We start from the raw sequence: 27,758 nt of genomic DNA on the forward strand, positions 1-27,758 counted from the left end.
CTCGTTCGAAGAAGACTTGACTGCCTTAGCTGATGTTTGCACTCACTTTGATCGGACTAACTTTCGCTTTCGCTTACACTCCGCTGTACCTGGACCGCAGTGTTTCGTTAAACACCTACGTATTCAACTATTTACCTGCTTGACCAGACGAGCCAGTGGAGTAATTGAATCAAACGCGCGCAGACTGTTCGACATATCGTTGATGACGATGATCTTTGCTGTTTGGCATTGCTGACGTAAACATTTCCTTTGAAATATGTCGTAGGTGGCGGCAGAGGTAGCAACAATAGATTCAGTGGTTATCTTTCTCCCTGGTTCTCTCTTAGGCGAGCGCATTGGTCCGCTGATCGTCATTGATCCACTGTGCTGTGCCGTGCTGTGATATTCGTGCTGCGGGATGATCAGGTGTAACTCAGATGCCATGTGCTGTCGTGGTCTGCTGCTCCTGCTGCGTGAGTCGACATCTGCGAAAGCTGCCACTGTTGCCGTCGTTATTGTGCATGTGGCAGCGTTCCGCTGCTGCCGTTCGCTCCAGTTGTGGTGGTAGAACCAGCAGCAGCAGCAACGGCGGCAGCGACGGACGCAGCGAAACCGTAACAGCGGGAGCGAAACAAGAACGACCGTCACCATTCTGGCAGCAGCGGGTCCGCAGCATTAGCAGCACCCGTACCGCCGTTGCTGCCATAAGCTGTGACTATCTGGCAGGCGCTTAGATAGTGGGTCCATTGCCTTTGGCAGCATTGTCGTCATCGTCGTCGTTGGGGGTCCTGCTGCCGAGAAGCCTGTCGTCGTGAGGTTGTGTTTTTGTTGTTGTTGCTGTGCGTAAATAGATCGTAACTCTACGACCATGGTGAAATAAGATAATCAAACGAGTTGAGATGAATCGAGAAGAATTATCTGTGCGACGGGCGATTGTTGGTGATGACTGTGGTTGTGATAGAGGATTGCCGATCCGGATCAGGAATAAGAGTAGAAGCAAAGGCGATGGTAGAGAGCTGTGAGAATGTGCGAGCCAGTCAATCTTGTCTCCGTCTCTAATGCCTAACTGACTGCCTACGAATCACTACTATTGCTCATCGCACTACACTATGTTGTACATTATAGAATACAATACTGCCTTCTTGCAATGTTATTTTAGTCGAGTCCGTACTGCTGCTATTGTAGCTGGTACTGGAGTGTTGTAACGAGCACTCTATCAAACATCGCTTTGCTAATGTATCGCTCGGGGTTTGTCTCACTGCGTGCGAGTTGTTGGTCGTCGATCTAATGCAGAGCTGCTGCAGGTGCCCCTCTGTACTGATGTTACTGTTTGCTGACTGGGCAGGTGCAGGATGAAAAAAACGAACGACGGCGTGAAGATCTCAACTCTCTTCCTTTGCCTGTCCGTGCAGCCCTAATTATTTGCCCCCACTATGCTAAATGTGTCGATGCCGCATGATCCGTCCGAATGACACGAATGCCGCACGTTAGTAGTGAAATTACTTCAGCCTCAAGGCAGGTAAGGCTACATCTGTTAATTAAATTATTAATATATGGCTAATCTGTGTCTGTGGATTTGCGTGTTGGTGAAACAACAAATATAAGAGTCAAAAAAGATTCTAGGCAATTAGTTCGTAGTCTATTCGTCGTTCATTGGAGACAGTACTTCTGATCTATCTTCTGGTTATTATTTACCAGCCATTATATTGTTTTCCCTATCGATGTTTCTGACGATTGTGTATAGCTGCGATAATGGTATATACTGGAACTATAGCGGTAAATTTCGGTTCGTCGAATTTTAGTGCTGCTGTAAGCACGGCAACGGTGCTCCTGGGCAACAACGGTATTGTTAGCGGTAATTCAGGTTGCGGCAATGGCCTCTATGCTGCCCAGCATTGTTTCGTTTACCCGGCTGGCTGGTCTTTGCAAGAAGAATCTAAAGCTAGCGAAAACAAAAGGGAGAAATGATACGTGTTAACTTGGAACAACGACATTAAGGTGGCTCATAATGACAGAATACAACTAGTAACTCCAACAGTACACGCTGACAAACGCCTCTTCTGTCATGTGAATGAGTGAGGAATAATAAAAATTATCAGTACCATCATCAACGCTCACTCGACGTAGTGTTCGACGGGAAAAAAAAAGGAAGCTGGACAGATAGTAGTCCATTATGTAAAGAGTGAAATTAGCTGTCTTTTGATAAGAGGCACGGAACGATATTCAAAGGCAATTAGTACTATAATAATGAAGTTTGTGAAAACCTACAAATGTCATTTGCGGTAACTGGTTACTTAGATAAAGCCAACGTTTCTGCAACAGGCAAAACATTCATTGCGTATCTTAATTTATTATCTCACTACCACCACATCCTGTGTTTATTTGTTGATGTATATTGTGATGATCGCCAACGGTGACGACTCTGTTACGTTGACGTGTAAATCCTTTTACCAAAAACTAGGTAACATACGTATTATGATATATACATATATATTCATCTACATAGTGATCATACCGAGGGACACGATCGCCAAACTGTCGTTTGCTGAAAGACAAAAGCCCAAATATTTGATACCCAAAGAAGTATATTTTCAGTGCGTTGAACGTCAATTAAATTGAATGTCGGAAGCGTCTCATTACATACGATAAATATCTTTGCCGGAATTTCGTTCAGTTTCAACGACTTGCACCTACAGATGTGAACCTAACTAAAACGATATAACTGTCGCCTTAAATAAAGCATAGGTGAAGTAACTCAGTTATGGATTAAATTTCCGTCGTCCCTTTCATTGCTTTTTCGTTTTCAGGTTATTTGTGTACATTGTGACATCTCTGGCCATTTAGTTATAGTTTCTATTTGTATATAATTCAGCGCATCTGAATTTTCCATACAGACCCTATTTACGTTCCGTCTACAAAATAAAAACATTTTATCACTTTTTTTGTTTATCATTTAAGTCTTCCAAGCGTTGAGCCGACACTATTTCGGCACAAGCCGAAAGCCCATTTCCGGGTATGTTGTTACCGAAAGTCAACTAGTGAGTCAACGAGTTACTGATCACCGGGTGGCCTGTTTGTTACTTGGCTGTGTACTGGCAGACCGACGCTGATTCTGCTCAACGCTTTAATAGTACGCAAGCTACGGGTGCAGCTTATGAAGAGCTCGGACGCCGCAAGGGCCAAGCGGGGTACGTTGACACTCATCAGTTAGCCTCTCCGTCCAGCTTCGACATCTTGCGCTGGAATGACTGGGTTACGGATATGAGCAGATATGCATACACAAGCACACGTCCATACATAGACACGAAGCATCCGAGAACAGGCAAAAGAAACTGGGAGAATACCTAAACGAACGAATTGGAAAGCCGTCAACAACCATATTCTGGAAGTTTTCCCATCTACCTCGAAACTCTAGATGTCGGGGTTGGTATAAAAGTCCGAAAGTATGAATCGAAGGCTGAACGTTTGTCGCACTGCCAGTAAAGGCTAGTAAAATACAGGCGATAGTTTGCTGGCGGCTAGCTAAAAGTAACAAAGACAGGCGGAAAATTCTGTTTAGAAAAAAAGTAACGGGCAAAGTAGACGCTCGAATTCCTCATCGACTCATCCACGAAGATCTTGCGATACTAGTAACAACAACAGTATGGTACCGTAACGGTTACTGTAAAACATTGCTGCGAGAGCCGGGTGTGACGAACCGGACAAAATGCAAAATTAAAACGCAATAATTGAAATCTAATAATATAAACCCGAAAAGTCAAAAATGGCACTTGATTGCGGCCAAAGAATAAACAGTTTACTACCTACTAGTAACTAGAGGTCACGGTAAGGACTAGTTATGATTGTGATGAATAATTCCGTTGGAGTAAAAAAAAACTAAAATGGTGAAGCAAACAATAACAATTGTCGGAAGAGGTAACGGCATAGTGAGTACTGCGCTAATTTTTGGAAGTATTATTTATGTGTTGACTAGCAGAAAAGGAACGTGGTAGAACACTTAAACGATAAAATATTTGTTAAATTTTATCGACGGAATTATGGTCATTTGTTAGTCCTCCAGTTGGATGAAGTGTTCGGCGTATTTGAAGAAAACGACGAATAGCGATACCGCTTTGCGTTAAGTGTGCTTGAGCACCTTTCACTTAATTTGGGTTTTCCTCACCGCTTCGCCCTTCATATTAGTAAAGAGTAATCCACGTACTCTCTATAAGATCTGTTAGTCTCTTGGCATGGCCAGGGTTCTAGGGTAGCATACTTTAGATGCTATATTGGGCTTCACATACCACTACGGAAATTGAACTCGAAATTGATTGACTTGCGTAAACCTATGATTCCTAATATCATTATATTCTATATTCCTTGAAATTAATCTTATTAATAACATACTATCAATTTTTCAAGGGGCCTAATGGAACGACTTTAAGAAGGTTTATGTATATCTATATATAAAAATTTGGAAATCTCCCTTTACTTGTTATATTTGTAACTAATGTAATGAACACAGCCAGAAGCTATGCAGCTCCAATGGTATTATAAAACAAATCGCACAGGTGAAATATTTATTTTAGAAATATTAGAAGCCGCATGTTTAACGGGATTGTCCCTTCACTATTTTAATGTAGCGCCTATAACTAGAACTGTCAGTATTTGTATATAATTATTATAAATATTAATATAAATAAAAATTATTTTTACAAAATAGTCATGAAAACTTAACACAGGTGCACCAATACAAACTCCACGTCATTTTCCAAATTGCGCTAACTAGAGTTACTATGACGCGTCGGTTTACGTTGTTGCTTTGTAATATGAAGCATAACTACGAAGACCTTACGTCTATAATTTACATAGCGGCTTCCAAGGCTTATATACCAGCTTTATCATCAGCGACGTTGGAAACGAGATGATATCCTGACAACGTTATTTTAGAGAAACCCTTATTGGTTAAAAGTAAAAATAGACAGTAAAACACCAACTGATAAAGCCAATTGTCGTCGTACTGTGCCACGTCAATGCTCGGCACACTAATATATATATATATATATATATTAGAAAGAGAGGTGATTTGTACTTGAATAAAGCTTGTCGAACTCTTTGCGCTTTGAAGGCATTCGTTACTCCGCTAATTTTTAATATTAAAAGAAAGCCTTCCACTTTTTTCTAGGGCAAAACAAATGTTGCCATCATGGTGGAAGATAATGCGTCGTTATTGTAACTTGATCTAAGATCACCAAACATGCAACGCTTTTGCGCCAATCGAGCGACCATTAAACTTGAAAACGTTTTGCTTTCATTTGCAGTTTTCATGTGGCTTCTGAAGTAACCAGCGAAGATTTCAATGAGGCCAGCTTAAACATCCTCCATAGAGTTTAGATTTCGGCAATTTTTAAACGAATTGAAGTAATAAAAAAAAATCAGCGTCGATACGCCCGGCTTCTTTTACATAAAAATTTCAAGACCAGAATATCAACTGCCGAATGAGGCGTTAGTGATTAGCTTTACGGGTTTGCTTTCTTTTGAGACTTTCTGTGCTGTTTTGCAGCTTCCGGATTTTTGAGATTTTGTGCTTGCTATCAGACTTTTCCATTCTAACTTGAAAGTGAAAGTGAGAATGAAAAAGTTTAATTCCGCTGATATTTTTTCTATGTAGAATATTCAAAAAGCACTTTACAGATTTACACTGATTAATATCGCTGGAGGCTGTTGGAATTACCTCCAGATTAAAGAAACTATTCGATAATTGTTAAATAAACATGACCTACAGAAACCTGCTCCCTCGCTGCGGTCTACATGCCAAACCCATATATACTCCTCTACGTTTTCCAAGCTGAGACCAACACCATGAATCCTGATATTGAGAAAACACTAAATTTTTATTAGTGCGGTAATATCTCTGAATACCAATTCTTTACTAGCGATGTGTTCCCACAGCAAAGCGTAGACGTTTGAATTACCAAAAATTTTGCTGTTGTCACTGGCGGCGAGAGCAAAGGGCCGAGTAAATTTCAGTCACTTTTGCGGCGGCGGCGGCGGCGGCGGCTGATGCTGTTGTTCCTGTGGCGCCAGATTTTCGGATTTCGATGGTTTGTCATCATCTGTAAGTAGAAAGTTGTCCTGAAACAGGTTCCTTTCATCATCGAACGACGGGGCTTCCGAGAGTTTCGTCCCAAATGACCCCTTAGAGGGGGGAGGTTTCAGAGCGCTAGAGGAAATTTTGTTGCCCTTCTTAGCGCAATTCGGACAAAGCACGCTCCCCATCACAGTCGGTTGATAAAGCTGGAAGCATTGTCGGCACCTAACTCTATGTCCACCCCCCATTAGAGAAAATCCTGAAGTAATCCTGTCTTAGCGCTTCTTGTTGCTGTGGTGAAGCGATCGGCTAGTTGTACGATGTGTTCTTAGTCACTGGGAAACCGTACGATCATGTATTCCACAGAATTATCTAAGTTTTAACGTGTGCTTCGTTTTTTTAGTTGGGAAAATTGTTTTTATGTGCCATTGCTGAGCTGTAAACGACTGTATCGCTGGCTGCCAACAATAAATGTATGGCGAGCGTTCAAAATCAAGCGACTAATTTCGTGCAGTCCATTTTTTTCTAACATCCATTTAGTCAGCTATTCGTATGACATCGTGAGTTGTAAAACAAAGGAATTAACGTGGACTTTTATCATTTCATTATCGTCGTGTATATAGAGCATAGCCTCATGGTGTTACCGGTGTATTATTAATTCAGCACGATTGCAATTAAATACGTACTAAAAACAGCAGTGCCTAGCGATAACACAAGTTCCGTATATTCAAAATAACTTCCAGCATAAGAATACCTCCCTTAACCTTGACGCTTAACAGGTCAACCAGGAATTCTTTTTGAGAAGAAGCATTCTTTAGCCTTTGAAATGTTATTTCATTGAATCAACGCAATTAAAAACATTGTCTGACCGGCTAAAGACAGCTGCCAGTAGCAAACTTTTATCAATAAATATTTTATAATAACAGGTTTTCGCTAATAGAACTCATTAAACATGGAGAAATATGTATTTATGAGATTCCTTAAAGGACGACGTTTTTCTTCGAAACAATTATTAAAAAGAAACATATTATTTTTTCCTACTAAATGAAGGAAGAAGTAGCTGAAACCCTCAGTTTCGTAATATTCACTTTTAATGTTTTTGGACTTTGGATTTTGTTGTCTAGTTGGATATTCACTTGCTTAAAGGTAGGTATCTGCGCTTTAATAGTAATATTTAGTCGAACGTGTTTTGCACAAATAGGATAGCAATCTCAAGGCAATACATTTACGGCAAGATCCATATAGCGGTACTATGTACAGATTTAGTTGCACAGGACCAGTCTGTAGCTTCGTGCTCTTGCAACCGAATCTTTCTCGCAAGTTTTTGTCGAATTTATACCTCGCTGCTTTGCAAGAAATATTGTTTGTATAGTGTCTGCAAAATTTAAAAATAACTTGTTTTAGAAGCAGCAGCTAAGAGTAATTTAATTTTCTCCGTGATTGAACTGCATTCTTACAGTTGCGATAGGGCACTTCATTCATTACTGTCTATATATGATTACTCCAGTTACGCACCGCTATTTTCTCGAAATGAGATGCAAGATAGCTTAGGGATATACTAAATCCATTTATTCGAGACTGGGGGATAAGGATTGCTATCGGTGACGTACGAGGCTGATCTATCCCTACTCTCTCAATTAATTGAATTCTCCCGAAGATTAGCACTACGTAGAAGTTTTTCTATTATATCTTGCTACATGCTATACGAGGATCATACCAAACCAGCCAGCATTTATTTGACTCGAATGCCTTATCAGTAGTGTATCTCATATGAGAAAATCAACAAGCGTCGAGCAGGCTAGGAGTGCGACTTTGGTCTCATCGTCTGGTCCGATATCCTTACGCGCTCATCTAGCTGACAAAGATAAACCAGCACAGTTCATCAACGTTCGCATCGTCCGAGTACGGTGTTGTCTCAGCTTCGGAAAGGCTATACCTAATTTCAGCTAGTTGACCATCGTAAGTTAACGAAGATAACTTAGTCCTTGAAAGTAATGGCACATTTAACACGAAAGATGAGGATTGCTCGTTATTTGACAAATCCGACGCCTGATCAGAACCTGCTAGAGGTAGTCAGCTCTAACAACCAGACGACTGCCAAAACGATTGCTGACTGTGTTCTTCTTTGCGTTGTCCGTAGACCTTAGGCTTCCCAACACAGGATGCCAGTAGAGTTTAGTATGAGATTGACTACACACAGTGCACGGCTGTGCTCTTCGTTACGAAACAACACGCAGGATACTCGTGTGCTTGTCGAGCTTCTATCTTGCGTTCGCCTAACTGATGTTTATTGCCATGATATCTCTGTTTTGTTGACGTTTTGTCATCATTTTTTATATCGTACAGTATCAAACGTCAAATCTAGATTTCGTATTTTAGAATACTGTCAAACATTACCTATGGTATGATCGATCCCTTTCTCTAGGGCGGAAAGCAACAAAATAGAGGGCACTAAGCATTTCGAATTAGCAAACGAAAGTTTCTGCCTAGCTCTTACATTGTTCAGGGTGCCGACAACCAGAAAGTGACAGTACACCAAGTCCACCGACTTACGGAAATTCGCAAAAATAAGCGCAAGAAGTGCTATCTATCACAATAGCTTAGGGGCATTGTTCTTTAGCTGATGCGTATCTTTCCAAATGCATTGCCCCTTCAAATCTGAGATAATCACAAAAGACGCATGAGGAAAGCAGAAAAAAATGCCAACAATTCATAGCCACAACAACGCTTAATTAAAGCAATATCTGACCTAACATTTATTTAGATCTGTTGGAGAAACTCCATCAATCTCTAGCAAAAATACTCTTGGCAGTGTCACAAAGTTATTTGCAGCCCTTGTCTACTTATTAGGAGTTAGCTAAGAGTTAGCTTGAAATCACGCAGTAACGGCACTTTTAGCAGTAGCTTTACGGGTATTCGTATCTCAATTTGCTGATATTCGTTTGTAAAATCGAACCCCTTTCAAGTCTGTATTTATATTTAATTAGATACAATCATGAAGAGTATTTTTTATGAAAGTCTAGTTGAAGTCTTCGCTGGTAATTACGCTCCTCTTACCTCTGAAAAACGATAACGGATGCTTGCCCGACGCAAATTTACCCGTTGGAATAGAACATATTCGTAGTAAATCATAGTAAATTAGTTCCTATCAGCAGCAAAAAGTAGCAATAATATGCTACGAAACAAAAGGGAGCTTTTTAATCATCGAACTAGAAATATAAGGTCGCTTAGAAATTTACTACTTATTACATCACTAGACTTTTTGCTGAGCATCATGCAGATGATTAGTAACTAGTTGCGATATTTGCGTGGATCACTCCGTCAAGATTAGCAAAAATACAGTGTCGTGTGCAAAAGGTCGCTGATATTGTTAAGTCCCACAAGGGAGGGAGCAAGAGAAGCCCTTTTACATTTATATCAGAATCCATCATTAAGCGCCCGTAATTAGTTGTCAGCTGCTGTCCCCGTTGCTGCTCCTTTGCGACTGCCGAAACTGTTACTGATGACGTGTCATTGAAGCGCTAGCGCTCATCGATAGATGTCATAGCACCGCCTGGTGAACATCGGCAGCAATGCGCCTGCGGATTGTTTAGTGCATTTGCTACGCAACAGTCGGCCTCAAGTGCCTGTTGCTTTCGATTGAACGATCGCCCGTACCGTATAACGGCAACGCCAGGGGCAACAACGCGGCCGAATGGGCGACGTTGTACGGCCACGCTCAGCGTTTGGCTAAAGCATGTTGTCGTTTGATTGTTTGTTTACATCCAATCAGCAACACTAATGAAATAATACGATGTAGCGAGACAAGCGACGCCTCAAAGCAGGGACTGTCCTGCCACGCTGTCAGATTAATCGGGAATGGTCTTTGATAACGGCACTTATATCGCATATAATAGTAAGCAGATGTCAGCCAACGCGTTTCGTTTACGTGCGGAACGAGAAACTGATCTAAATGACGAAAATGGTCGAGCGAGAGAACGCTCACGATCAAGGAGAAGGGAAAGGGAAAAAATGATAGGGATATTACAACAGAAAGAGAGTGTGTAATTGAAAGGGTTAAATAAAGGATGAATTTATAACTCGATCAAACCGAGGACGATACAGGTTCAGTTTGTGTGTGTACGAAGACAACCAAGCTGGACGGCCAGACTGGTTCAGGTGAAGGCGACTGCCTACGAGATGAGTTCTCAGTGAACTGAACTCGTCATCAGTGGGTACCCGTTATTCGGAGTATGTCTTGCGCTGATTGTTAAGGTGTCTTTTTATCGGCTCAAATATATAGATAGAAGAAAATGCGAGTGCGGATAATACGAATTAATTATGGATCGTCATCAATATTAACAGCGGCCACAGAACTATCATTATCGACCAGTACTCTATGGAACCATATGGATGAATCACTTTAGCGATATTCCATCGACATGCGAATAGGCGTGATTTAAGAGCGTGTGCATGCTTTTCACGTAATCCTATTCAATTGAAATGCTATACAAGTTGTATGGATGGACTCTTCGCCGGAGTCGTTTGAGCGTGACGCACGAACTCTAGATTTCAGGCTGGCACGCAAAAGATATAAATGAATAGCGCACTGAAAACAGTGATAGTAATAATAATAATAATAAACTTTCCTAATGATTGGAAGGCTACGTAAGTGCGTATCTTTGCCGCAAGACTGTGGCATTCGTTTTGCATTACTGATTACGTTTGCTTGAACCTTGTACAGAAGGAACGTACATAAAGGACGTTATATATTAACCTCAAAGTTAACCCATGAAAATTTTGACTTATTTGAAGCCGCGTCACGATCTTGTTATCCCTTAGTGCAATAGAATTCAGTCAGCTGCTCCAAATCGTATATTTTCTTTCTAGCTCTTGTCTAATATTAGCATGTTTGTGTCTGTCATTTCAGATGCAGTAATCAGTCTATTGTTTGCGTGTTTGCGCCGCTTTGACTGACTCATAAAAAAGACCATTGTTACTTAAAGCCCACTTTATGGTAAGGTGATCATCACCGAACGTAAGACACAAGCAGACAACCAATTTCGTCTTCGTTGCAGCACTAGCAATTACGAAGTTGATACTTGATTTGCACACCATTTCACACGAAGTGCGCACAAAATCAGCGTGTGCGTGTACCTTGCCCTTCACTCACGAAGGAGTTCCCATTTTAGCGCGACTTAGTTGGCATCAGATCGCGCCGGTGGCATCAAGGTGGCCGTCACTGTGGGATTGGCAGGCCGTGGAAAACGAAAGATTGTCAGGAGACGCCGACAGGTGTCCGCGTAGTGCTTTCATTGGCGTTACCGTTGCCAGCAGTCCCGGCGGCGGCGTGGGTCAAAGCGGTTGCGGAGGTATGGCGTCGAGCTCCGGAGGGCGCCCGCTTGGAAAGGATCACCGGCGGGTTAGCAATGCCACGACATCGTCATACGACAACTCGTCGTCGGATGAGACTGAAAACGACTCAAGGCAACGGCGAACTATCTTCAAGCAGCGGGGCGGCGGCGGACCTGGTGGTTACGTGCATGGTCAGCCGAAGCTGAAGCCGTGCTTAAGAAACGAAGGCAGCCGAAGTGACGAAGGTGGAGCGAGCTCAGCTGGGGAGCAACGCCATAACAGTCACCATCACCACAACCATAGTCATCACCATCAGAATCATCCATTGGACGGGAGTAACGGCATCAGTCATTCGCAGCATCAGCAGCTGCAGTCGTCCCAGCAACAGCAGGCAGCTCAGCACCAGGCACAGCAACAATCTCAACAGCAGCAGCTCCAGGCTCAACACCAGGTCCAACAGCAGGTCCAGCAACAAAGCGCGCAACAACAACAGCAACAACATTGCGGTGGGGTACCCCCTCAACAGCAGCAACAGGCTCAACAGCTGTTGGCGATGGCAAACGCAGCTAATCAGGGAGGAGGCGTAGGGGGTGGCCACCCCGGAAGTGGAGGGCAAATGATGATTCGAGCCAAATGCTATACGCTGAGCGCTATTGGAACTATAGGTAATGTCGGCGGGGCGATGAATTCCTCGCGACTAGGAAGCAACCGAAGCGGACCTGGTCTTATGAGTTCCTCGAGCTCGAGTACCGAAAGCAGTCATGCGAGTCCGCAGGGCGGGCCTAAACAATCTGGCGATGGACCTACAGTAGGAAACACGCATGGAAGCAGCAATACACATATTGTGAGTATAGCATGCTGTTTTTTGAGAAACGTTAGCCAGTATTATCTAAATCAGTATTTCAGTAATCTAAAAGGCAAAATCTAGAAGGTTAGCTGAAGTGCTAGATATAAGCGTTTAATTTATTACCTAGGTTAGTTTTTGTCGACTTTCGTGGGGCGGAATTTATTTCGGTATCTTTGTTCGAACGTTTTTCAAAGGACGATGGACCAGTTATTCGAGTCGAATAACCTCCTTCTGGAATAACCGTGAACTACGAAGTGCTTCGAAGTGGTTGGTCGCAGTAAGAACATTCTAAGAACAAAAATAATAACTCAGTAATTAAAAAAAACTCACTAAAACTCAAAGGGTAAAGCGAATCTTTGTTGTTTAGAGCAAAGCAAATGCATATTAAAAACGGTTGACTTAAATCCTATGACAAACATACCTACTAGATAGTGTCTACGTTTTTCGAAAGGCTTCCTTCAAGCACGAGAAGCGTCGAAGCAGTCCATATACGTAGAGACATATATAATACAATAGCAAACCTGTTATCTGTTTTGGATCTGGCGAGAGTTTAATTAAAACTCTCCTATAGCAATACTCGATGTAGTAACGTGCATGGCGAGGATTTGCGGGTAATTAAGTGTCAATTCAAAGAGTATTGTTTTCCAGATTTCAGATATCACATGTATAGCATAGCAGTAACAGACAAACATCTTTTCCTAGCATACTGATCTGTCTGAAGGTTCGAGTTCGCCGATAACCTCTTGAAGATTACTGGTGGGCGACGCTTGTATTTACTTAAAATGGATTTAGAAAGTATCTCAGTGTGCTTGGTATATTTTGAGTCTGAATGACTATCCGAACGAAAAATAATTTTTGCGCAAATATATATATATATACATACGATAGGGCGCCTGAATTACGACAAATTTCGGCAGGCTGTTTATCGTAACGGGCATGCGTTCATCCGCTGCTCTCGGTAGCAGACGAAAGCCAACGAAACGACAAATCTATCATAGCGAACAACAGTGCATTGCTTTCAGAATGTGAACAACGTCATCCACTATCCAATCTTTGCGCACTTAACAAACCTCCACTGAAATTAAAAACTTCCTTTTCTCGAAGTTGATGCTCTTATCGTTATGGCACTAATCGTCATGAGACTTCTGGAAAGTAACAGCCACTTTGGGGAGCAGAATATCAATTCACTCGTCTAATCTAAGTGCTGTACGATTTTAGCTTTCGAAAAGTATGGACGGTTTCTTAACCAAAATTTAAGCAAATACTTCTTTGTTTCAAAACACTAATACTAAATTAAATAGGTGCTAGTTGATCAATGACCTTCTGCAATTTTCCCGATAACACTAAACTCTACCATTGTAGAACGTTTTGGTTGTTTAGACTTCTGTATGTCTACATTGAAACAAAATTAACACCATCAGAGGCCGAGGCAGATGCTACAATATCGGGGCTATATGGCGAATTCATTCACTCAGTTTTTACCGGGTAGCTAAAAATGTATGCGGTTTATCATGGTCATGATTGAAGAGGGCGTCTCTGCTGTTCACTACTACCGATCGATTTTTTCGACATCTTTTTGTAACCCTGTTAGTTATTCAATTGTTTTGTCAGCTTCAATCCCGCCAAACATATAGCATTAAGTAAGTTTAGCTTGCTGCATTTATGTAGAGATTCGCACATGAAAATTCAACATTTTTCGAACACGAGAAATTTCGCAATTATTCGGAGTCCATTTGGGTAGCGCCCAAAGAGTGAATCTTTTTACAGTAAATCGTAATAAAGTATGTAAAAAAATACAAATGAGTTAAACCTGTGTGGTGGTATGTGTTTATTTCCTTGGCGATGTCATGGCTACTTACGCGTTAGTTTTGCTCAGTTCTTCGTAATAATCGCATCAACCTTTTAAGTGCTTGATCGATTACTGCGAGAAACATGGTTCGCGTTGAAATTTCCAAAATGAACGCGATAGAACTATTTTTAAGCCGCTTTCTCTGAACGTAAACGGCGCAATTTTTTACGGGCCTGGCCAGTCCGTAAATTTTTACAGGCATTTGTGCCTCTACTATAACACAATTACACAAAAAACACAGTGATTTTTCGCAGAGATTTCCCTTATGTTCACATAGGTCTCCCATATGGCTAAATATATGCATTGCAACAATGTTAGCAAATGGTTAACTGTAAAATTTTGGTTTCGCAATGGCACCGACGCCATCACTTGAGATATATGATTTTGAAACCACGCAGCTACAAAAACCATCAATACTTTACCAACAAGTCGATAATATCTATCAGCGCGGTCGGCATGTACTACTAGTTTTGCACAAGAAGCTACGAAGGTAATATTTCTAAATATAGTATAATATATTATAAAACTGTGTAGCTAAGAAAACTGCCCAATATTGCTACATATATATCGATACATTTTAAAGGTATAAATAGAGCAGGTTTATCGTCGTTTTATTACGATTGTAATCGCGTTTGCCCCTGGCTATTTGTAAACGACGAAAACGAGTTGTGATCTGTCCGCAAGTGACAAAAAGCTGTTTTGTTTTTTTGGGCAATTGCTGTCCGGGTACATCACCACTGTGTCTTCCCCCGTCATTCAAACTTTTACCAGTGAGAATTTAGACAACGACGCTTCAGATGATAAACTATCATATTCGCATCATCTGTCGAAACGTTCTCGTTGTGTTCGTCGCTCCGGTGGACAGCTGAGACAATTTTGGTAAAACAATTGGATTAAGAGGTGACCTTTGGTCAAAGGCAGAGACAAATATGTACAAATAGTAACTGACATGCAGCCTGACAGAGAGACATCCAGATAAACACGGCAAGAAACGCCCATGGCAAAGATGGATAGGTTTCGAGTTTCCTAGTGGACGCAACCTTGCACCCTATAGTGGTAGGCTGCTGCCATTACACGGTGCTTATATCGTTGCATCAACAGCTTATGTCGTTTTTTACTCTGGCTGCTGGTTCTACTGTTATTATTATTTCCACAATGTGAAATTGTCAATAAGAAATCATTTTCTGATGAAATTTCACAGTCTGAGCGTTGTAAATATAATGATAACTAAAACGACGCTTTGACAACATGAAACTGATGTACAATTTTGATATTCGCTAAACGTTAACTTACTTAGGCATACATCTTGTACTGCTAGAAAAATAGTATGAGTTTCTAGCGTCGTTTTGCAAAAACTGCCCAGACCCAATTTCACTGATCAAATTTACCTAATAGCCAATAGACCTCCGAAAGCTCCATCGTTTCCATTTAATTTAAAGTCACTAAGAACTGAAGAGCAGCGATTTCTGGATCATACTAATAGGCAGTTCATCTTGCAGCGAAAACAGATCTGTATTTAAATTCTAGAGCCGAAAGATGCATAATCATAAAGGGTTGAAGAAAACGGAGAACCAATGGTGCGTTGCGTGCGCTAATTGTTCAGTGTAGATTTGGCCAATCATTGTTGGGTTTGCGACGTTTAGTTTCACCTTATAAATGCCACAAGCTTGAGACGCCGCTCCAATCGGGTGGCCGTTGTCGTCATTCTCATTTTCTCCATCGTGCAGCCCCCTCACATTTTCTTCCTTCCTCTCTGTGTAGCATCTTCATATTCAACTAGTGTATAACATGTACCGCTCGCGGTTGTGGTTCCACTTTTGGAATCTTGCGGGCAAGCATGGCGTGCGCAGCGACAAGTAGAGACAGAGAAGGCTACAGTGAGAAAGGGGAGCGTACGATAACGGTTACGACGACGGCACGACAGAGAATTGTCTCACCCTGTCTGCGCCATACACACGATCGTGCCCCCAGCCTGATCGTTGTATGAAGCTGTTTCGATGTCGTAGTGAGGTCGGATGGAGGGGTACACCGACCAACCTCGCCTAGTGAGTCGGCCATTTCATCGATACCTGCAAGCGCCCCATGCTTGTTTTGCCGTTTACCAGCAGCAGTTTTCCTTTGCATGCCTACTCTGTCATATCTGCCAGGTATTACGAGAATGCGAACAACTATCAGTGAAAGCAACAGCGCAAATTTAGTCAGCATCGTCATCACCCATTGGTTACAACCGAATGATGGTAGAGTCCTCTCCCGATTGTAGCTGCTCGACTCGTGAGCTCTGTTAGCATTCTAAATACAACCACAACGACCAATGAAACGACACACGACCTGCTAATAAAACCATTGTCATCAGGCGTGTTACACTTGTCGGGTCGGGTTCAGCTCCGTCGTACTACATTAGCCGTACCGGCGTCAGCTCCAGTAGCTTTATCTACACTTGATATAGAGTTGGCCAGCTGCTATGCTCCATGAGCAGCCGTAGCCAGCCGTCGCTGCTCCTGTATCCCACTACAGCTGCAACGTACATTGACCAGGACGGGGAAGATACTGCTGCACCGGTCAGGCTGTAAAAGCTAAACAGGTCGGATTAGCTGCACTGGTTAACTGAAGTCTGCTACGCAGAGATTTAGCAGGCTACAACAGACGATGGTGGCTGGGTGAGAACGATGGTATGGAACGGCTTTCACTAGAACGCTTACGCAGTTGGCCGGTGCGACACGATGCGTCGTTTCGCCGGCGGTTCTACAGACTGCGGCGGGACTTCAGCAGGAATCGCAGAAGACAATTAACCGATTTTTACCGTTTCACTTGCTGCTGCTGATCATGTTCTCACTGCAGCAAGAACTTCTACCATTATAATTATTAGTAATAAGCTGAGCAAAAATGATGCTACAGCCATATCAGAGAGCAGCAAGAAGTCTGAACTTTGCTCAGTCTGTAAGGAACTGCACGTCGGACGGCTTACCTGCGCGGACTTTGGGTCGGCCAACCGATTAGTGATAGCTCGACTTGAACGTAAAGGAAAAGAAACCGAGACATAGCTGTTATTTTCAAGTATGTGTTGTATTTGCTTGCCACGTTTTTTTTGTTTTGGCTAAGGGTGATGTTCCTATACGTCAGATACAAAAGCAACTACGTATCTAAACATTCTGACAAACTTTATTATGTACTGCTCGCCTTGCGTGCTCTTGTAGCTGTTCACGCCGTGTATCTTTAAATCAAGTTATTTAACTGTACTTAACCTAACATGTAATATATTAGATTATGAAGCTGCAAAACTTTATTCTGGACTAAAACCGAGCATCACTATGTGCCTGTTTTTATATATATATATATGTGCCAGTAGTCGCTGGAGGTTATGATAAGCATTTACTTGCATTGAATTATTTTAATTTATCGTCTAAAGGGCAAACTTCGGCCAGTGCGGTGATTTGGCCTTCTCTGAACTGTGGGCAAAATACGCACAGTTCGAACTGACTCATGTTACTGAACCAATTAATGCTAGGCACGAAATCAGTAAGACCTGGCCTATTGCATATTTATTCATTTACCATCAGGCTGTTAGGTGTCGTCATAAATATAATATTTTAAATTTGAAGCACGTATCATAATAACGTTGTGTTTCCAATGATAAAGTCACAAACGGCCTAACGTTTTCTGCTCGTCTTTTCCCTCCGTTTTCTCTTATTTCCTTTTATCGACCTGTCTATTTTAGACAACAAGCAGTACTGCGTCATCGTCGGAGCAACGCTTAACTCTAGTCGTCGATAATACGCGATTCATCGTCGATCCTGCCCTATTCACACAGCATCCGGACACGATGCTTGGTCGAATGTTTGGCTCATCTCTGGAAAACAACTTCACGAGGCCGAATGAACACGGTGAATATGAGCTCTGCGAAGGTATCTCGGCGGCGGTGTTCCGAGCCATTATTGACTATTACCATTCAGGCCAGATTCAATGTCCACCATCAGTGACGGTGCCGGAACTTCGCGAAGCGTGCGATTACTTCCTCGTGCCATTCGACGCTTCGACGGTAAAATGTCATAACCTTAGGGGCCTGCTGCACGAACTCTCAAACGAAGGTGCTCGACACGAATTCGAACGCTTTTTAGAGGAGCTCATTTTACCGGCAATGGTGGCTTCGGCACAACGGGGTGATCGTGAGTGTCATATCGTTGTGTTGCTCGAAGACGACGTCGTAGACTGGGATGAAGAGCACCCCCCGCAGACCGGCGAGGAATACAGTCAGATTGTGCACTCAACGACGCTGTACCGATTCTTTAAGTATATCGAAAACCGGGATGTTGCCAAATTGGTACAATATTCAATACGGCTTTGATTCGCCTATTACTTCTCTGGTTATGCATATCGGCTTTTTCATTTAGATGTGCAGTTCAAAGATCGGTTATATTATATTACGCTATCTTGATACAGTAGTTCCTAATTATTATTTATTAAAGGTTGATTACATTTTGGGTGGCTTGTTTTATCATAGTTAGCTGAAAAGTCTACAGTGTACGAGTGTGTGACGCTAAAACTATTATTATGCAGTGATCTAGCTGTTTCAAGATTCTACTAGAGCTGAATAATGGCAATAATGGAAAAACTGGTGGCGTCCTACCTAAGATTAAACCAACATACCGCAAAATGTCAGATTTGATTGAAATTCTATTAGATAAATACTGCTTAAATTATTGTTTCTTATCGCTGTGCATTTTGTTTTTATATAAATTTGTATGCAAAGGTGCTCAAGGAACGTGGTCTCAAAAAGATCCGTCTGGGTATCGAGGGATATCCCACCTACAAGGAGAAGATCAAGCGACGTCCAGGCGGCCGGGCGGAGGTCATCTATAACTATGTGCAACGACCTTTTATCCGTATGTCATGGGAAAAAGAAGAGGCGAAATCCCGGCATGTCGACTTCCAGTGCGTGCGTTCGAAGTCTATCACCAACCTCGACACGATTGTCGCTGACGGTCGTTTGGAAGGTCCACTAGGGGGAGCCGGTGTCCTTCAGAATGGTGCAGGTGGAGCCGCGGCTGGCGCCGCTGCTGCAAGTGGCGCTGCATCTAGTGTTCAGGGTGCGGCGCCTCCTGTGCGGCAAGTAGCTGTTGATGGACTCCTACCACCTGCATTGGCAGGGCTTGCCAATGAACCAGGTGCCCTAGCTGGTGGCTTTCAAGGTCTTCTGCTAGGCAATGCAGGCGCAGCCGCAGAGGAAAATGGAGCCGTAGGTGGGGCCGTAGGTGGGGCACCGCCATTGCGCAGGCGCGAAGCTTATCCATATGGTCCACATGGAGCAGCCGCAGCAGCTGTAGTAGCGGTTGGCGGCAACGGTTCATTGAATGCCCTCGGGGCTTTATCTGCTCAAGATCAGGCCGCAGGTGGTGTCCTGGGCAGCAATAACAACGCCCACGACGAATCCTCGCCACCGCCACCTCCGACTCAATAATAAGCCAACAGACTAGCACTGTCTGAAATGTCCCGCTAACTACGAGAAATTAGTGTATCAGAAAAACAAATAGTCACTTAAGTAGAAGTAGCAAATAGGGCGTAAGAGATACCATTCAACAAAGCAGAACCTATCGAATAGGGAAGAGTGATTATTAGAAATAATTGCGGCGATGATCTTAAGCAGGCTGAGAAGAACTTAAGCTTTTGGACCAAGCTAAACATACTTTTCATTTTAATTCATATGGTGCACATCTGCAGTTATAGACTTCGCTTCTCAATCTTCTCCGGCTTCCGACCGCCAAAAATGGGTCACGCAACCACATGTGCGTCATTATTAATACAATTCGTACATGACGATTATGGGAACAGATCAGTGTCGAGGTGACAAAACAGGAGACGCGTTAGTGGGCTGGATAAGAACAGTCTGGTAAGATGACTTTATAGTTTTTAGGCCGACTTCAAAGCATCTGATGACGAAGCACGTCAAATAATCAGCCGAAACGGCCGCAGTCAATAACTCCTCTACTATTATTGATGACCTAAAATAGATATGATGATCCATTATAAAGGTACAGAAAAATCTCTCGATGCATATGTTATGTGTATTATCTAGCGGTACAAGTGCGGAAGACATGTAGGAGATATGTGTGCGTAAAGCGATAGAAATGATAGTAGTCGTGACCCAACAAAAGTGATATTAATACCAGTAAAAGGTCGAATGGAAGAAAGGAGCGCATAGAAACAGATGCGGAGAGCGCCGAGAACGAGTCGCTGACGACTTTACGGCTCGGGACTAGACGGAGCGATTTGCTCCTTCTGCGTCGTTTACGTATTCATATGTAGGTACATTTAGACATTACGCAAGTGATATCGATAATAATTCTCGAATTATTTTCCTTTCATAGAAAGCAAGAAAGGGAGACTACGATGAAGATCAATTTGTTTATTACCATAAGCGATCGCACATGAAACAGATCACTATAATGACGATATTATAGTTATTCAAGATTATATTATGACGACTATCGCCATAGTGGGAAACAAAGCAAAATTGTAAACATTTCATTGAGACTAAGATAACAGTCATCAGCAAAAAGAAAATGTTGAATGAGCTGGAAAGAGGTGAAACAGATTGAAAGATCGGAAGCGAAGATGATGTGCAATCGGCGTCGCTGTCAAGTTCTTCCTGAAGCCATAACCGACCCATGTCAATTACGTGAATGGTGCGTTCCTTCTCGTTTGTAAATATTCTATAAGAAAAGTGGGACACATCTGCTGTAGGAGCGAACAAAACCGCTTTCGGTCGCACGCATGACACATGGACGACGAATCTTTCGCTGGCCACATCAACAAGCACCGCCACGAACTGGGTGCCCTAGCGCTACGATGACGAAAACACAAAGGAAGACAGCAGTATCAGACCACAAGAGATCTAGGGATGGCTAATAAGAAACTGCCACAATGCCTTAGGGCAAAAGTTAATAGTGTCTTATAGAAGAAATTTATCTTTGGCTGGCAGACTCATTGGAAAAAATCAACGCCTGTCACAAGTTCAATGTAATCATAGTTCTGATTTTTCTTTCGTCACAAAGAAGTAAATCGCATCAATATTAGTACCGCTGTTGAGACTGATATGTCGTCATGTTTGTTCTCTCTGATGTATCTTAATCATCGTAACATAAGCATGAGTGAATCAGTCGTAGTTGAAGGTTGGACCATACATATTTCAATGAACTGCTTTTATTATTACCATGTCGTGAGACCTGGCGATTACACTCTTCATAATCGTAACAGGACCAACTTAAGTTGTAATGGTTATAGATAATGAAACAATATGGCTGTTGTTAGTTGGGCGTTCAGCCTACTGAGCGGCCCTGATGTTCCTTCGTAGGTGGAAGTGTAAACAGACAAACAAAACTTTTACACGGAAACATTTGCATGGCACAAATGAACTTAAGGCAAGAGCTTGACGATTGTTTAGCTGCCATCAAAGCCAGGATCGAACGGAGCACTTCAACTAACTTCTTCATGGTGGACGTGGAATGTAAAATTAACCGTCGTAATATATATCTATGTATGTATGCTCTAAGTGTAACTATACGTAACAGCGATTGCCGAAAGTGATTATGACTATGTGGAAAAAAGCTAGTCTCATTCTGGAAGAAACTGCCTTTTAGTTCGGTAGCACATTCACTATCAATAGCAACAATGTGCGTGAGACCTCGTCCATAGTATTGATTGAAACGTCGAGGCCAAGAACGGCTGATCTTTGAGCGTCGGTATATAGAGGAAGCGATTTATTGGGTATTCTACACGCGGCTTCCTATATGCATATATGGATGGTAAAAATAAATGGCACAGTGAAGTTGGGTAACATAAATAACGAGACTACCACAGTACAGTATCATATGCGCAACGAGATGACAGTCACCCACACCTCGTTTCTACTAATCTGCCTCCGATTAATTCATTATGATCATCTCACCATGGATTTAGATCGTCTTTAGCGGTCGAGTGACTTAAGAAGCACCTATAAGGTAATTTTTTATAAATTTCAACTTTTCATTTTTTTGTCGATAGACATACCATTTCTACGTTTCTCCAAAGTGTATTTTTCATTTATTATTGCTATTGCACCGAAAAGCTTGGGCGCATAACAAATCGCCGCTTTTTACTTCCGCCTCCTCTCCGCCCATTTGTTTCTATGGAAAATTACCAATTTGATATACATATATATATATATATATATATATATATATTCTACCAAGATAACAAGATTAAGGAGGCAGATAAAGCTCGACAGCGATATCTGTGTATAAATCAGTGCATGTTGAACTAACTACAACTTGATTATTATTATAGGCTGAACATAATTGTGTTTTTGTTTTATATCTAGTTTTGATAAACAGAACGAAACGGATCGCCGCAGGTGACAAACATCTATCTATCTATTAACACAAAGGATGAAGTGAAAAAGGCGCAGAAATAGTATTGAAAATATAAGTAAAGCACATTACGTATATACTAATAAATTACACCGGGCAACCGCTCAGTTGTAGGGGCGGCCGAAAATTGCATTCACCGAAATAAATAAAAGGTGCTTTTGTATCACGTGAGCAAGAAGAGCAAAAGAGAGAAAATCAGATGTGGTAACTTATGCGTAAGTACAGGAACGTCTCGTATAGATGAAAACACAGACAAATAAGTTGCGTCAACCAATAAATAAACATCCAGTTAATTAAGAAAGAGAATCAAGTTCTTATCGCGTTTTATAACTTCGACGCTCATCAACTGATGACTTCCTGCTAAACCGCGAGACTGAGATTCAGAACGCTGCAGCGTCATAGCTGATTCGTGCCGCGAGGATGTCAAAAGATATACAACAAAGAGACTAGTGAACGATAGAAGCTTCCGAAAAGGAACAAAGACCAATGATTTACTTCTTTTAAAAGCGTAACAATATAATTTTTATTTCTTTTAAAGCATGACACCTCAAATAATCAATTGGCATGATATGTGGCACCATGCGCAAAAAGAGAGAGTGGACAATTATTCAAAATATGTCACTCAAAATAGATAATAACGATTTCCTTCTGCAAGATGGTATATTGACGAAATCATTATTTCTTGTTAGTGCAATGCACAGTATCACGGGATATCAATTGCTATTAAATGCAAAAGGAAAAGAACTTCCAGCCTCAAGAAGATCTTAGTCAGATGAGGTATTACTGTTAACATCAAACTTAATCCACATGTAAAAGATTTGCTCAGAGTTGAAGTGGAAGCTGCTGCGGTAAGTTCGTTGCTTGCCTGTGGCACGCTGGTATGGCGCATCAACCCATCATGCTGCTAGGTAATAACATGGGAAAATGAAAACTGCCAAAATAAAATAACGACAGGAAGAAGTGGAACCCAAAAGGGTGGAGTAGTAAGTGAGAAAAACTAACACACGTGTTACAGACCTGTGCGCTCTGAACGATGATATTGCTTAAAAAATAAAGGTAACAATTTTCGAAACGAAGCAAAGAGACGCATAATAAATACAGGAGAGTCGAGATAACTTATCGGAGAATGGAGCGTTCTCAGAGATTACGCCGTATCGGACTCCTGCGCACCAGTAACAGAAGCGCTTGAAACGATAAACGGTAATGGATGCAAAGAAGTATGCGATACAACAGAAGCGATACTATCGAGAAGGCACAGGAAAGAGGGGAACACTGAATCTACATTATTTATAATATATACTAACTCATTGTACGTGACTGTCAAAGTGGCCAATGATGTATGATGCAATGTAAATGATTCCTGTTTTCTGATTTGCTGATCATATACAATTACTTTCCTTCGTCAGGTGTGGCATGTAGAACATGCTGTGAATTCATTTGCCCCCTAACGTCAAGCAGTGATACACAGACGGTATTGGGCGGACGAGAATAACAGCAAATTTCAGTCGTTTGAGTGACAACGAATAGATCACCCAAAAAAAATAAGGCGTAGTCCGTATTTCTCTCAGAGAAAGAAAAAAAGTTCGTTCCTGATAACGTCGTTATCAGCAACGACTTGAAACTACTTGCTGTTTCGCTCTCCGTTTTCCCCACGATCAATTCACATTCTAATTTACATTAGAACATTGATCACCATTCCAACATTGCTGCAATTCACAGTCGGCCGCACATACACATCTTAATGGTCCTGCCTTGTCCTAATGTCCGACATGCATGCGTTTCGATTATCAAAACTAATCTCATCACAGACTACTATAAATGATAATATGGTAAGGCCAATTCAACGATGTTAAGGAAGCGGCTATGAGGAGAAGGAGGAGGAAACAAAAAGTTGAGAGAATAGCGAGCAACGCATTACGTGTTGTGATTTTAAATTTTCGCGCTCGCTGCGTATCACTTTAATCAATTGAGTGAGGTCAGACTGTTCGTAATAGCTTACGGATAGGTTACTAGATAGAAATGTGTATTAAGTGGTAGAGGATGGCATTGGCGAAACACAAACACCGTGTGTCCTTTGACCTGCCCGTTTGAGTTTTTTCAAACATCCAAGTATCTGCCCGCTCCGATAAGCAGAGATCACATAACAGTAGAGAATAAGCAGACAAGTAACTTGCTATAAGGCAATTAGCAGTCAGAGATCCGCCGCGAAGAGGCAAAAAGTAAAATCCGATATAATAGTTTACGCAGACAGTACTGATATATCATTTCCCTTAAGTCGGTATCATAACAACGTAAATTCCACCACTGATGGTTCAGAAAGAGTCATAATCGTGTGAGCATTTCCACTCGTCTTTTCTATAGTCTTACTGGTAGAGAAAAAGGTTAAAGTTAAAAAGGCTAAACTAAAAAATTTGACCTGGCCGCAAATCTCAGCAACATTTGAAGTAATCGCTATTTAATGCACGAAGGCGTGCTTGTTCTTCATCAGATAAATAAACTTAAACGCTCGTAATGTCGTGCTTCATCTTCATAATCTTCGAAATCATCAGGCTAGTTCTAAAAAACTACTACCAATAGACACATGGACTGTGTCACCTGGGAGTTGTATCTACCGTGAAGATCTATAGGTATTGATGAGCACGGATTGATTAATTCAGAAATCATCACCTTCAGAAATAGTTATTCATAACAGCTCAAATCATCCTTCATTATCAGAGTGCAGTTACCTCTTTGAAGTTATAATTAATTCGTAACATAGAATAGTGAAGACATGGAGTTCGACGAGATGCCGAAAGCGGTACGTGCTGTACATACGTAGGGCGAAGATATTAGACATATAGCGTTTTGCAGCATGAAAACAGAGCCGAATTTGAAAAGGCTTACTCCTCTATTAACTGTTATGACTAGATGACACATTTGGTAAACTTCCTAGTAACATGTGTAAGTCCGTTAAAGCTTGATGGAGGATTTGCATCGATATTGACTGTAGCTCACTTCTAGCTTGGCATTCAGCCACTGCTCGGGCAAGCGACGCTTTACGTGGTAGATAGGAGTTATGTCGACAAACGAGTCAAAGATTTGTAATCAACACCCACCCTCACAGCTGCCTTTAGAAAAGCCGGTACCTTAAGTGTTGGCATCGTTCTGGACTTCATTTAGCACTCATTTGCTAGAAGGGATCTGTTCGGAGGGGAATTCGATGGAAGGCGAGAAGGGAACCACAAAGCGGGGAATAGCTCAAAGATGGGAAAGCATAAAGAGCTACAGGAGAACAGGATGAAAAAGTCTAAAGGTGAGATTGTCGCTCTACTAGAACCGAAAAAAACTCAGGACGCAACATTCTATCGATAGCCGCACCGTTCAATTACTGCAAGTACCTTAGTTATTGCCATAAGGATACCGTGTGAAAACCAAATAATAATAACAATAGTAGTCCCGTCAAAGCAATGTCGAAAAGAAAGTAGATCGGATCATTATATGGTAGTGTATGAATCAGAGAGTTAACTCTATAGTTGACACCGAATAGAGAGTCCGTAGTAAATTCAGCAAATTAACAGACTCGATGACACTTATAAATAATGAGAGATTATAATAAAGAGATCACTGTCTAAAGAGAAAGCCTAGTTTGAGAAATGTTTTCATTTCGAAATTAATAACGCGTTACAATTATATTGACGCAATCACAAAAAGCATTCCAGAAAATTAAAAATATATACTTTTTCTAACAGAAACATCGAACGTGAAGCCATAAAGGCTTGAAAATATAAAATGTTATTAAAATGGCTGGTGAGACTACCTGTGGCTAGGAGCCGATGGCTGGAAATATATGCATAGAAACCACAATTTCTAGCTTGAAAAGTATGCATTTCACACTAGAAATTCTACATTATTCTGTCTATGAATCGGCTGGTTGAACTGATAGTATACGCGTCGTTCCTCGTTCGAATTTAGTCATCATTCAACTAAATGTCCTCAGTAATACGTGTGAGTGCTCTAAAAAGTTCTTGAACTTATCTATTTATTAATCTTGTAATATGTCAATGATTTATGTAACGTATCTTGCCGCTTAGAGTTACTGCGTTTTCTGCAGAAACCAGTCCTTTTTTCGTAGATCAAAAGCGATCAAAGGACTTGTGCACGCCTGTTCCAATTATCTAAATAGGACCTATATAGATTTTGCCTGAATCGAATGATGCCATTGAAGCGCTGTAAATTTAGTACCAAAGAGCACGGTTATAGCGTCTGACGAAGGCATGCCATCGCATTGACTGGACGTAGGCGCAACAGCCGTTGTCGAACCATTTCAAGACATCGATTCCGCTGTAAGACCAGAATTAGACGTTCGATTAGTATCGTCAGATGACTGGAACAAATCTAACATTTATTGCGGCGCTATTTCTTTTGCGTCTTCCGGTGACCTGCACACTTAGACTGATTCATTATTGAATAGAGACCGTGGGCCGTCCGGGTCCCGAATAAAAAGAAACGTATCTACGAAACGAGAATTCTTAAAAATCGTTGGAACAGAACTTACTAGTAGCTTGTTCATACTAAGGTTGCCGCGTCTACGAAAAGATAACTAAATAACTGTGTTACGTGCTATCATATGCTTCTCCGATAAATGTAAGTTATCTTTCACATGTCTCCTTAAATACATGTGTTCGTGATTTGACCTAAGATGGTAATATTCTGATTCGGGCCCAAGACGTACACAAACGCAACACCAGCTGCACAATCAAAGCTTTTCAATTGGAGGAGAAAGGCGGCGCTCGTATCCTCATCTTATACGATATACTAGTATTTGAGAACATCCGGGTTTGAAGGCTGTTTTCGTGATAGTGGGTTAGGCTAATTCACGACAACTTCCGTTCACCTTTGAAATGATGGGTTTTACCAACCACAATGCTATGTGATTCGCGATTCGCACGCTTTTTTATTATATTGAAAGATGCTTTTTTGGATAGATGAATGTTTTGCATTCGGCATTGCTGTGGAGAAATTAGTTTCTAGTACAAAATAGCTTTTTTTTTAATTTTTTTTTTAGGATGAACTTTGAGCTCAAGCTGGCACGCACGCCCTTAAGTCTAGTAGGCAAGCCCGTTACCACTGAGCGGTCATAGTGACAATTGTTTGCGCATATCGACATTGTCTTGTTCATGACTTGCGCACTGGAAAAACGTTAACGAGGATTACAGTATCTCCCAAGTGTTGCAGTATCAAAAGGACGGCATCAAAAATGGTTTAAAAGATGGTGCTACTGATTCGAATGACAAGCAA

General features: G+C 41.6%; 1 protein-coding gene across 5 annotated transcripts; it reads left to right on the top strand.

The window, feature by feature from the left end:
* The first annotated feature begins 243 nt into the window (after positions 1-243).
* LOC111266479 (uncharacterized) lies at positions 244-26,104 on the top strand. 5 transcript variants are annotated; one of them, XM_086971253.1, is made up of 5 exons: positions 244-1,498; positions 10,959-11,045; positions 11,221-12,227; positions 17,795-18,397; positions 18,827-26,104. In XM_086971253.1, exons 3-5 carry the CDS (start codon positions 11,403-11,405, stop codon positions 19,532-19,534), a joined length of 2,136 nt encoding a protein of 711 aa, XP_086827379.1. In that variant the 5' UTR covers positions 244-1,498; positions 10,959-11,045; positions 11,221-11,402; the 3' UTR covers positions 19,535-26,104. The 5 variants fall into 5 exon arrangements, with proteins under 5 accessions (XP_086827379.1, XP_022699849.1, XP_022700091.1 ...); XM_022844114.2 differs by having other exon boundaries at positions 10,959-12,227; XM_022844356.2 differs by lacking the exon at positions 244-1,498 and adding an exon at positions 10,155-10,279 and having other exon boundaries at positions 10,959-12,227.
* Positions 26,105-27,758: the final 1,654 nt, after the last annotated feature.

The sequence above is a fragment of the Varroa jacobsoni genome, unplaced genomic scaffold (genome assembly GCF_002532875.2).
Source record: "Varroa jacobsoni isolate VJ856 unplaced genomic scaffold, vjacob_1.0 scaffold_11, whole genome shotgun sequence".
In the NCBI taxonomy this organism is placed as follows: Eukaryota; Metazoa; Arthropoda; class Arachnida; order Mesostigmata; family Varroidae; genus Varroa; species Varroa jacobsoni.